General features: G+C 50.9%; 1 protein-coding gene across 5 annotated transcripts; it reads right to left on the bottom strand.

The window, feature by feature from the left end:
- Positions 1–4,806: 4,806 nt before the first annotated feature.
- On the bottom strand, positions 4,807–11,331 carry LOC110545982 (serine protease 41-like). Of its 5 annotated transcripts, XM_021632489.2 has the most exons (8): positions 11,196–11,331; positions 9,943–10,072; positions 9,823–9,849; positions 9,705–9,740; positions 9,334–9,502; positions 8,264–8,544; positions 5,501–5,655; positions 4,807–5,190 (listed from the first exon to the last, which is right to left on the bottom strand). In XM_021632489.2, exons 2-8 carry the CDS (start codon positions 10,007–10,009, stop codon positions 4,939–4,941), a joined length of 987 nt encoding a protein of 328 aa, XP_021488164.2. In that variant the 5' UTR covers positions 10,010–10,072; positions 11,196–11,331; the 3' UTR covers positions 4,807–4,938. The 5 variants fall into 5 exon arrangements, with proteins under 5 accessions (XP_021488164.2, XP_060220017.1, XP_060220019.1 ...); XM_060364034.1 differs by having other exon boundaries at positions 9,823–10,072; XM_060364036.1 differs by lacking the exon at positions 9,705–9,740.
- Between the last annotated feature and the right edge of the window lie 753 nt (positions 11,332–12,084).

Below are 12,084 nucleotides of genomic sequence, written 5' to 3'. Positions count from 1 at the left end.
CATTTAAACATTCATTCCAAGGGAGTTTCCACTGAGCAGAACTGTACTCAATACAAAGCTGGCATCGAGGAACTGGGAGTAAGGGGAAAAGGCTGAGCAAGACAACAGGCTGAAGGCAAGACAGAGAGATATAGAGAAGAGGATGCTGTTTTAGCCCAGTGTTTGGAAATAGGGAGGAGGCCAGCCTTCAGACTTGGCTTCTGCTGAAAGACCAAACTTAAAACCCACACTTGTCTTGAGAATGTGGCTAAGATGGCAGAGTGCTTCCACACATACGCAAGACCCTGCCTTTTAACCTAGGGTCACATGAAGTGAGTTGTGCTGGCACACACCTATGAGTCCAGGAGGCAGGAGGATCAGAAGTTTAAGATAATCCTTGGCTACATAGCAAGTCTGAGGTCAGCCTGGGATACGTGAGACTTTGATTCCAGGAAACAAAGCCCCCATGTTTGTTGTGGGGTGGATCACTCAGTGGTAGAGCCTTTGTTTATTTGAGGGCCTGGGTTTGAGCCCCAGCAACACACACAGAGTAAGAAAGTGGATGGGGAAGGGAGGGAGGGAGGAACAGAGGATGGGGTGGGGCTGGTGGTATCAACTGATCCCACTAGCTCAGCTCTCTGGGGTTTGGCCTTGGCATGTCCTCTCTCCAGTTAGAGGCCCTGGTAGAGTTACTCAACTTCCTGCACACCCCACTTTCCTCATCTATAAAGCCGACCACTTGGTTGTTATGAAGATTAGCTGCATGAAGCATTCGGAGCCTGGAGCAGTGCCAGGCATGGGGCAAGGTCTATAAAAGTGCAGGAAGAATGGAAGATGAATGTGCCCATCCTCCTCCAACTCCTGGGCTCTTCTGCTGCTCCAGGTCTGGCTGCCCCTCGAAGGTGAGTCACAGCCCCCAATGCAGCATCTGAGGCTGTCAGAAAGATTAAGGACTAGTGGGATTGGTCAGCTCTGACGTCACGGACCAAGCTTTGCAAGTCAGGTGGGCATGAGGTGTCAGAAGGTGGGCACCCCATCTGGCATAGGTCCTGGAAGCTGCAGTTTGCAGTGAAGGGGTGAACCTGGAGGACATGGGGAGATGGATGCATGGAACAGTGGTTTCTGAGAATTTGGCTCAGTTCAAGGGCAGTCTGCAATTGTTTGAATGTTGGACATCTGAACCTTGGGAGAAGGAAGAGAGCACCCCCAAACCCAACCCAAATGGAGGCACAGACTGTGTGCTCAGCCCATTGCCCTGCTAGACTCAGTCTTCTCATTCTAATGGGAAACAACATGCATCCTGTGCCAGGCATGTGGCAAATCCTATGGCAGTGCAGAGTGCCCGTGCTTCCTGGGCTTGCATTCCCCGATAATCTCCATGCAGCTAAGCGCTGATCCGAAGACGAGCCACATGTGCCGTGGTGAGGTGCACGTGGCGCTGCTGTGATGGGCACACTCAGATGCGGGCTAGTTAGGAGTTCTTCCATCGCTCTCTCACCCCAGTCTTCCCTGCACTCAAACATTGCTGAGTCGCTACCATCGTTCTGTAAGTTAGCTGTTGCGTTGCATTAACAGCAAGAGGGTCTTAGGCAGGAGAGAAAAACAGAAAGTTAAAGGGACACAGGAAGGAAAAGGAGGCCCTCTCCCTGGAGTGTATCTGATGTTTCCGGTCTGCTGAAGTTCAAGAATGCCACCAATTAGCTGGGCGGTGGTCGCACACGCCTTCAGTCCCTGCATTTGGGAGGCAGAGGCTGGTGTACCTCTGAGTTTGAGGCCAGCCTGGTCTACAGAGCAAGTTCCAGGACAGCCAGGGCCACACAGTAAAACCCTGTCTCAAAAACCAAGAACAAAACAACAAAGAATGCCGCCAACTAACAAAATCTGTGCAAAGGATGCCTATTAAGAGACAATTTCTTTTTTTTTTTTTTTTTCTTGAGACCAGGTCTCACTGTGTAATCCTGGCTGGCCCAATTCACTACGTAGATCAGGCTGACATTGAACTTATGGAGATGGGTTTGCTTTTGCCTCTGGAGTGCCAAGATTAAAAGCTTTGAGCCACCACATTTGGCCAACATTCCTTTTATATAGCGATGTTTAAAATAAGACTGATAAAATAGAATGAACATGCTTAAGGTCTGTAGTTACAGATGGCTGTGAGCCATCATGTCGGTGCTGGGGCGGAACCCCAGTCCGCTGGGAAAGCAGTCAGTGCTCTTCGCTGCTGAGTCATCTCTCCTTTTGAATGGAAGGCAATTTCTTAGGCACCAAACATACATGTTAAAAAATAAAAAAATAATAATAATAATCAAAAGAGATAAAAAAAAAAAAAAGAAAAAGATTTCTTAGCAAATTTTTTTGTAATTTCAGGGGCCAACCAAAATCGCATATTTGGCTAGTGCTCAGACATCATGGTCCTCTCGAGGACCCCACACCCACACTTGGTGTGTCTCTTTTTTATTAACCCTTGCGATGGTTAGATTTTGTTTGTTCTTGAGACAAGGTCTCTCTCTCTAGAGTCCTGGCTGTCCTGGAACACAGTAGACCAAGCCAGACTCAAATTGAAGGCAGTGTGCCACAATGCCTGTGTGACGGTTAGTTTAATTGTCCACTTCACACTATGTAGAAGAATCACTTTGGAAGTTTTATTTTCTCTCTCTCCCCCTCTCTTTCTTTCTCCCTCCCTTCCTTCTTTCCTTTTTGAAGTTTTCTGAGACAGGGTTTCTGTGTAGCCATGGCTGTCTAGGAACTTGATTCATAGCTGGGCACAGGCCTATGATCCCAGCACCCTGGAAGGCAGAGGCAGGAGGATCTCTGTAAGTATGAGGCCAGATTGGTCTACAAAGTGAGTCCAGGACAGCGAAGGCTACAGAGAAAAACTGTCTTGAAAAAAAAAAAAAAAAAACAAAAAAACTTGGGGGCTGGAGAGATGGCTCAGAGGTTAAGAGCACTGGCTGCTCTTCCAGAGGTCCTGAGTTCAATTCCCAGCACCCACATAGTGGCTCACAACCATCTATATAATAAGATCTGGCGCCCTCTTCTGGTGTGCAGGTGTATATGTAGACAGAACATTGGATACATCATACATAAAATCTTAAAAAAAGAAAGAACTCAAACCAAACAAACAACAAACCAAACCAAAATAAAACCCTTGATTTATGGACCTGAACTCACAGATCTGCCTCTGTCTCCAGAGTTATTGGGATTAAAGGAGTGGGCTACCTTGTTGAGGGAAGGGAATTCCGTGAAGGACTGTTTAAATCAGGTTAGCCTGTGGCCAAGTCTGGAGGGAACCATCTTGATTATGCAAATTATGTAGGAAGACCCAGTCTAAAAAGTGGGTGGTGCCATTTCCTGGATTTGAGTTCTGGACTGTAAGGAAAAAAAAAAAATAGCAAGTGGACTGAGAGCTGGCAAGCATGTATGATTCATTTGATCTCTGGCCTTGATGCCTTGATGATGGATGTAACTGGCTGCTTCAAGCTCCTGCCTTGACTTCTCTGCAATGAGAGAATTACACGCCAAAGAAGCTTCTTCCCCCTTACGGCTGCTCTTTCCGGGGGCATTCTATCACAGCAACAGAAACGAAGCTCAGACACTCCGATGCAGAAATCTGTCAGACCTTCTTAATAAACTCCTACTCTGGGGCGGGGCGTGGTGGCACACACCTTTAATCCCATCACTCGGGAGGCAGAGGCAGGCAGATCTCTGTGAGTTTGAGGTCATCCTGCTCCAAAACAAAAACAAGCCACCCCAAACTCCTGTTCTACTTCCTGCTGGCTGTGCTGGTTGGCTTTCGTCAAGTTGATACAAACCTAGACACACCCGGTAAGAAGGAAAGTTAACTGAGAAAATAACTGTAAGATTTGACCAGGTGCACTTCATTCTTGTTTGTTCTTCTGTGTAGCCCTGGCTGTCTTCTCCTGGGACTCGCTTTGCATAGCAGGCTGGCCTTGAAATAACAGAGCTCTGCCCACCTCTCCAGAGTCCTGGGATTAACGTTGTGTGCCACCATGCCTGGCTGGCTAGGCATACTTTAATCTATGGCGTGAGTTCCAGGACAGCCAGGGAACCCTGTCTTGAATGAACAACAACAAGAACAACTAAGGTTTGTTTGTACACCCCTCTGGAGGTATTGTCTTGATTAATGATTGATGTTGGCAGTGCCATCCCTGGATTGGACGATCCTGGCTTTTATAAGAATCAGGCTGAGCAAGCCACGAGGAACAAGCTTCCTCCATGGTCTCTGCCTCAGTTCCTGAGTCCATGTTCCTGCCTTGACTTCCCTCAGTGATGAAGTGTGATCTGAGAGGTGTAAGCTGAAATAAACCCTTTCTTCCCCAGTTGCTTTTGGTTGTAGTGGATTTTTTTTTTTTTTTTGGAGGGGTGGTGGTGGTTTTGAGACAGGTTTCTCTGTTTGAGACAGGTTTCTCTGTGTAGCCCTGGATGTCCTGGACCCACTCCCCACTCCATAGACCAGGCTGGCCTCAAACTCAGAGCTCCTCCCGCCTCTGCCTCCTGAGTGCTGGGAGTGAAGGTGTGTGCCACTACTCGGCTTGTCCGTGGTGTTTTACCACGGCAACGGCAGCTCTAAGCAGTCAGTGGTTCACCCTGAGACTCTGTTGTGCATCTAGCCAGGGATCTCAGCTTCGCATGAGCAGAGCTCTCTGAGGAGTTGCTCAGGCTGCTGCAGGCTCCGGGCCACACTCCACCATCTCTGACAGGTCTGCTGTCTGCAACCAAAGCCTATCCACGCTATCAGGGTCCTGGGCTGGACCACTCAAGGTGAACCCAGGGAAGTGTCCCGGAAGTCACAAGGTCTCCATAATGTTCTGAAAAGTGCCAACTCAGATATGCACAAGTTTATTGGCAAAGGCGACAAGACAACAACAGCCTACCCTACACTGAACATCCTGGGGCTGTGGGGCAGGGCGGTGGTGCTTTGGGCCCAAAGCTGCAGCTTCATGGGCTCAGGCCGACCTTGGAAGCCAGGGAGCCCATAGCAGAGTAAGGAAGGCACAGCAGTGGCAGGGCCAGACCACAGCTGACAGCACCATTGAGGGTCATCGTGGTCTCAATCCAGTTGTAGTACCGACTCACGTTGGTGTAGATCCCAGGCAGGTTGGGCCGCCCACAGCCTATTCCCCAGCTCACGATTCCGATCTGATACCAGAGACCATCCATGTCGCAGACCAAGGGTCCTCCTGAGTCACCCTGAGGAGCAGTAGGGGTGAGCCTGAGGGTTTGCTGGGCGGGGCAGGGAGCACTGTGGGTGGAAGCAGGATCCTGCTTCGCCCCCTGGCAAGCAGTAGAACCTCCGCCTCTTCAGCAGGGAAGTGTGGCCGTGGTTTCTACCTCTGAGGTTCTCAGGGGTTATGGGAAAATTAGTATAAATAGAAGGTGGGAGGTGTGTTCACAGGCTGCGTAGCTAAAGGCTGTGAAGTAATTCCTCATGGATGAACCCTGAGGACAGGCCGACGGCAGGAGAGCTCCCAGGCTTGCCCTGAGAGGCAGGCATACTCACGCTGCAGGTGTCCGCACTCCCGTCCTCAGCGCCAGCGCAGATCACATCATTTCTGATGAAGGGGAGAGAAGACAGCTTGTACAGTTCATGGCACCTGCTGTTGTTTAGGACGGTGACCTGTACTTCTCGGAGGAGGTAGGGTGGTGGCAGAGGTTCTGGGGGTAGGGCAGAGACAGGGCACACACAGTATTATGGTTACCTGTACTCTCTAGGACAGGAGGATACAACTTACATGGTGGTGGTGTCCCCTGCTGGCCACCCCTCACCATGGACAATCCAGTATGACAGGAGGACAGTATGACTTAAGTAGATAAACGCTGAAGAGCCTCTGAGTCCCCCAACCCTGCAAATATCTCAGCATGCAGCAACCAAGCCCACCAGTGCAGGAAAGGGCTGAGCAGCTCCATGAACAAGCACAAAGGTCCCACCATACAGGAGGGCTCTGCCTGGAAAATCAACACAGCAGAGACACACACTAACAGCATGAAGAACAGAAGGTCTCTGTCCCTGCAGAGAAAGCACTCGACCAAATTCCACACTTTCATGTAACAAACCAGAACTCAACAGCCAGGCATGGCAGAGGGGGACTGTAACGCCAGCGCTGGGCAGATGGAGACAGGAGGCTCTCTGCTTCACAGGCAATTTCTGGCAAAACTGGTGCGCTCCGGGTTCAGGGAGAGACCCTGACTCAAAAGGCCCCAGTGTGGGGCCATTGAGATGGCTTATCTGCTGAGCTCAAGGACCCGAGTTCTCTTCCCAGAGCCTTCATGGTAACAAGAGCCCTGGTTCCTGCTGCTTGTCCTCAGACCTCCACACAAATGCTGCTGTGTGCATGTGCCCCTCGCCAAAACAGTAAAGTTTAAAACATGTTTTTATGGATGCATATTTTGTGTGCATACTTTATGTGTGCATAAAAACTGAGGTGGAGAGCAATTGAGGAAGACACCCAGGTTGACCTCTAGCCTCTGCACACAGGTGTCAACACACTTGTGTGCTCACAGACCTGGAGCTGCACAGACACATGGAGATGCACCCCTGCTGCTCACGAGGAAGACATACAAAATTCAGTGTTCTTTCCTGATAAAAGTACCAAGCCAGTTATATCCAAAGGAAACCACCTCCACAAAGCCACAGCTAAGTTGTGCTCAATGGCGAAAAACCAAAAGCTTTCCCTCCAGTAATGATGAGGTGGGGTGCTTCCTTTTTGTGGCCCGTATCCTGGAAGTTCTAGCCAGAGCAATTAGGTAAAAGAGAAATAAGGGCCTGTGAGATAGCTCGGAGGTTAGAGGCAAAGCCTGAGGATCCAAGTTCAATCCCCAGGACTGTATCACAGCAGAGAACAAACTCCTTTTCTAGGTTGTTCTCTCTCTCTCTCTCTCTCATCTCAACATACTATACACATAACACACATATATAGCACATAAAACACATATGCACACACATACAAACAATATGTAAAACACACATACCCCACAACACACATATACATACATACAACACAATACACAACACGCACATCAATACACACACCATACATGCACACAGAATAAATGAAAATAATTTTTAAAGAAAGAAATTAAGGGCGGGAGAGATGGCTCAGTGGTTAAGAGCACTGGCTGCTCTTCCCAGCAACCACATGGTGGCTCACAACCATCTATAATGTGATCTGATGCCCTCTTCTGGCATGCAGGTGTACATGCAGATAGAGCACTCATAAAATAAATAAATTTTAAAAAAGAAAGGAAAAAAAAAACATTCAAGCTCGAAAGAAAAAAAAAAGGGTGAATATTAAAGATGGGATGGTGTGTGAAAGAAGCCAGAGTCACAGAACCACAAACTGTATTCTGTTTATGGGGAGAGGCTGAACATGATGGCTCCCTGGTTATCAGGGGCCGTAGGGAGGGGATAATGAGGAGTAAAGGGTGGGTGGGAATGAAGGTCCCTAGTGGAACAGTATGAGCACACGCTAAATGAAGGTGGAGTGTATTCTTTAGGTGGTTCCTTAATGCTGAGTTAGAACTTAAAAGAGAGAAGCAGTACCCCAAACCGCCACAGGGGCGACATTGACGAGACTACATCAAAGAATCCCAACAGAAAAGGCCGTTTTCTCTCACTGTATTCCTGTAGACTACCCAGAGTCAGCAAAAAGAGACAGAGAAGAGGTCTGGGCGGCCAAGAGTTACACAATCTAGAGAAATGAGGAGCCTAAAAGAAATGACAGAGGGATATGAGGTTTTCCTTTTTTTTTTTTCTTTTGACAAGGCTACATGTAGTCTAGGTAGATCTCAGGCCTGCTATGGAGTCCAGAATATGGAGCCTAGGGCAGGCTTGAGCTCCTGACCTTCCTGCCCTCACTTCCCAAGTGCAGGGATCATGCCAACTGAGGCTTTTCTTGGTTTGGTTTGGTTTTTGAGACAGGGTATCTTTGTGTAGCCCTGAAACTAGCTCTGTAGACCAGGCTGACAAGTCCTTGTAAATTAAATCTCAGCGTAAAGGAGAGCTTTCTCAGAAGGCCTTGAGCACCCATCTGGGTTAGCTGGGGACTGCAAGCCTGGCTGAGAGCCCCTCTCTTGCCTGTCTGCCCACTGGACCCACACCTTCTCTAGAAGAGAAGGGAGCTCCTTGCCGGGGGGTGGGGGTGGGGGGGGGACAAGGAGAGAAATAGTGAGGGGAGAATTGGGGGCAGGCAGGCAGGAGGCTTTGGGAGCTCCAGGGAACAGAGACGGCCCACCCTCATGGCCACCCCTCCGTCCCTAATCTCACTCATATTCTCCTGAAGGACTCCCCAGCCGGTCACCCAGCAGCTGGGCTGGTGCTGGAACGTGAAGGTGGAGGGCCGCACACAGACGGGCTGGATGTACTTGCTGTAGGTGACTGAGGAGGCCAGCCTCAGCAGGGCGAGGTCGTGCAACTTCTTTGTGCCTTTGGAGTTTACAATGATGTCCTTTACCCTGTACCGGCTAGAATAGGCATTCTTGTTCCAGAGAGATGGCTTGGAAGTAAGCTGCCCAAGCTGGACTGTCCACTCTGCTGGATCAAGGAACCTAGCAAAGAAGAAGAAAGTTATCAGGACCCTCAGGAGAAGGGCAGGCCACCTGGGCCCACTGCATCCCTGTGAGAGGTGAACCATGGGGTCAGTACTTATTTGCTGATCCTCAGTCATTACCAAATCTTTCTCTTGTGTCAAAGGACCCCGTAGTAGGAATAGAGCCCAGACAGGCCATAGCCAGAGTCCCTGCTGCTGCCACTGTGGTGAGAGAGACAGGAAGCCAACTGGGCCCAGTGATCTCCTCACTTCCTGAGGACGCTGAGCCTCTCTGAGGGAATGCCTGCACAACCCAAAGAGGACTGAGAAGCTGGGGAGGCTTCTGTGGGGCCTGGGAGAACAGATAAACATCGTGTTACAGGGCTGGGCATGTAACTCAGCCGGCAGAGTGCTTGCTTAGCGCGAGTGAATCCAACAATCTCAGCGTGCCACGAGCTAGAAGCAAGACAATCAGAAGTTCAAGGTCATCCTCAGCTAAGTATAAAGCCTAAGGCCAAACCTGGGCTCTACCACTTCAAAACCAACCAACGTTAGTGCGGGCCTAACATCTGCCTCCTGCTCCGAGGGAAGGTGGAAGGAGCCTCCACCTTCCTGATTCCATTTGTGCCGTGGGCACAAACGGATATACCCCAAACCACATGGGAACGTTTCAGTAAGACATCCTGAAGAATCAGAGAAGTGTCCCTTCGGGGCAACGACCGTGACCCGCTGCCGCTCGACAGGGAGGGTGTGAGGGGATTCGTTTCGAGAGCACTGGCCCGCTAGGCTCCTGCCATGCCGGACTCACTTCCTGAAGCAGTGTGCGGCAGTGAGCACCCACTGGTGGCTGAGAAGGCTCCCTCCGCAGTGGTGGGACTTCTTCAGGCGCAGGCTGGCCTGCCATGGCCAGCGCCCTGGCACGGATTCGATCCCGCCCACTATCAGCGACTGAATGTCATTCCGGTGACCACACGGTACTGGGACAGACAAATGAGACACTTGGCTGAGCAGCTGAGGCTGGCCCGCAGCGTCCCCAGGATGCAAGTGTGTGGGAGGGGCTGGGGAGAAGGTGCAACCGTGCGCCCCTTCCTCCGGTATCCTGAAGAGCCAGGAGATGCCCCAGGAACCCTTCCCACGTGGTCCGCAGACACCCAGCCCGCCACGGGGCCCATCAGTCACTTGTGAGGAGCTTGATGTCTGTGGCGTTCTTGAGGCCTGTGGGGGACGAATGGGAGAGCTGAGGCGACCTCCCTTGCCCGGCCTCCGCGTGCTCCTCACGGCGAGCGCTGTTCCTCACCTGGCGCCTGGCTTTCTTCACGCGGTCCTGGGTGGAGGCGAGAAGGTGAGCTGCCGTGGACCTCCGAGCTCCCGTACTCCCCATCAACCCCAGTCCGGGGGACGAGTCTCCTTAGCTCACCAGGCTTCCCCAGCACCGCGGGCACCAGCAGCAGCAACAGAGGCAGCGCCGGGCTCTGCCCACCCATGGCGGCCTCTCTGCGGCTGGGCTCCCGGCTTGCTTCCCGCCGTTATAGGCTCAGTGGCGCCCCCTAGGGGGAAAGAGGCAGCGTGGGAGCCTTGCTTGGTCGTCCCATGGCTTGACCTCTGACAGGTCCCGTGGCACGCTCTTTCTTGTGGTGTGTCAGCCATCCTTTCACTGTCAGAGCCCAGGTGCTGGGCGCCTCCTCTTGCGTACTGACGGCTTTCCCTAGGACCGAGGCACTAGCCCTCAGCCGGCCCTCCTAGGAAATCTCACGGGCAGGCCTCAGGGTACGCTGGCTTGGAGCCTAGCAACGCGTTATGTGTTGTTAGAAGTGATGGCCTTGCTCTTGCTCTCTTGTTCTGCTCTCTGCTCAATCTCCTCTCTCTGTCGGGGTGCCCCCTTCCCCTACCATGTCTCTCTCTTTCCTTCCCTCTCTCTCTCCACCTCCATCCAATAAAAGTGATGGCCTTTTGCTGGGTGAACTGAACAAAGGCTGGTCCTATTTGAGGACAGACAGGGCTTAGAGCCCTATACTCGTTCTGCTGCCATGCAGTAGGCCCTACACACTCTATGGGGGGTCACCGGAAACCCTTCTCGTGTAAGGACATGACAGAGCCTACATTACAATGCTGGCCCATCAGTTATCAGCTTTGAAGGCACAGCCAGCTGGGCACCCATCCCAAACCCCTCCGGTTCCATGATTGCTTAGAAGTTCTCACAGAGCTCAGAGATTGGGTTGGTCTTTGCGCGTGCCTGTGAGGCATTTTCTCAATGGGGTTAGCTGAAGTGAGAAGACCGACAGTCAAAGTTTGCTTTCTGTTGCTGTGATGAACACTGTGACCAAAAGTAACCTGGAGGAAAGGGTTTGCTTGGCTCTCAGGTTACAGTTCACCATCATAGGTAGCCAAGGCAGAAACCTGAAGGCAGCAGCTGAAGCAGAGGCCATGCAGGAGTACTGTTCACGGGTCTGCTCATCCTGGCTTGCTCAGCCTGTTTTCTTATACACCCCAGGAACCCCTGCCCATGCCCACAACTGCCCACAATGGGCTGGCCTTTCCATAGCAACAATCAAAAAGCCCAACAGATATGCCCACAGGCCCATCTGATGGAGGCAATTCCTCAGGTGAGGTTCTGTCCTTCCAGGTGACTGAATTTGTGTCAAGCTGACAAAGACTACCCATCACACCTACCGGAACTGTGGGCAGCACTGATTCAGAGGCTGGACCCCGGAGCTGAATGCAAAGGAAGGAGGGGGTGAGCGCGAGCACTCACTGCTCTCAGTTCCGTGACAGCCTGCTCAGCTGTCTTGAGCTCCTGCCTCTGTGATTTCCCTGCAGTGATGGACGGCAGCCTAGAACTATGAGCCAAAGTAAACTCTTTCTTTCCTTAGCTGGTTAATTTTTGAGGTAGAGTCTTTCAACACAGCCCCAGAACTCTGTAGAACAAACTGACCTTGAACTTAGAAATATGCTTGCCTCTGCCATCCAAGAGCTGGGATTAAAAGACACCACATCACCCAGCCTTTATCTATCTATCTATCTATCTATCTATCTATCTATCTATCTATCTGTTTTAGTTTTTCAAGCCTTGGCTTTCCTGGACTCCCTTTGTAGACCAGGCTGGTCTCGAACTCACAGCGATCAGCCGGCCTCTGCCTCCCCGAGTGCTGGAATTAAAAGCTTGCTCTACCACACCTGGCTCTAATTTATTTTTTTAAAAGAGCTGTTTTGGAGAAAATGCCCAGTGGTTCAGAGCACTTGCTGTTCTTACAGAGGACCTCAGTTCAATTCCCTGTAGCCATAAGGGAGCTTACAACTGTCCATAGCCCAGTTCTAGGGATCTGATGGCCTCTTTTGCGCTCTGCAGGCACCAAGCACACAGGTGCAGCACAGACGCACATTCAAGCAAAATATTCATGCATTTAAAATAAAATAAGTAAAATTTAAAAATTATTTATTGTCTTATTCCCAGTACTCAGGAGGCAGAGGGAGCTGGATCTCTGAGTTCAAGGCCAGCCTGGTCTACAAAGTCAGTTCCAGGAGCACCAAGGCTACACAGAGAAACCCTGCCTTGAAAAAA

The sequence above is a fragment of the Meriones unguiculatus genome, chromosome 11 (assembly GCF_030254825.1).
Source record: "Meriones unguiculatus strain TT.TT164.6M chromosome 11, Bangor_MerUng_6.1, whole genome shotgun sequence".
Lineage (NCBI taxonomy): Eukaryota > Metazoa > Chordata > Mammalia > Rodentia > Muridae > Meriones > Meriones unguiculatus.
This window is presented reverse-complemented; position numbering and strand designations above follow the sequence as displayed.

Coding starts and splice junctions, on each gene's coding strand:
- LOC110545982 (XM_060364033.1), bottom strand. CDS start 9,906: ATGGGGAGTACGGGAGCTCGGAGGTCCACGGCAGCTCACCTTCTCGCC. Junction 9,741..9,822: donor TGAAGAAAGCCAGGCGCCAG/GTGAGGAACAGC, acceptor CGTCCCCCACAG/GCCTCAAGAACGCCACAGAC. Junction 5,191..5,500: donor GGAGTGCGGACACCTGCAGC/GTGAGTATGCCT, acceptor ACTGCTCCTCAG/GGTGACTCAGGAGGACCCTT.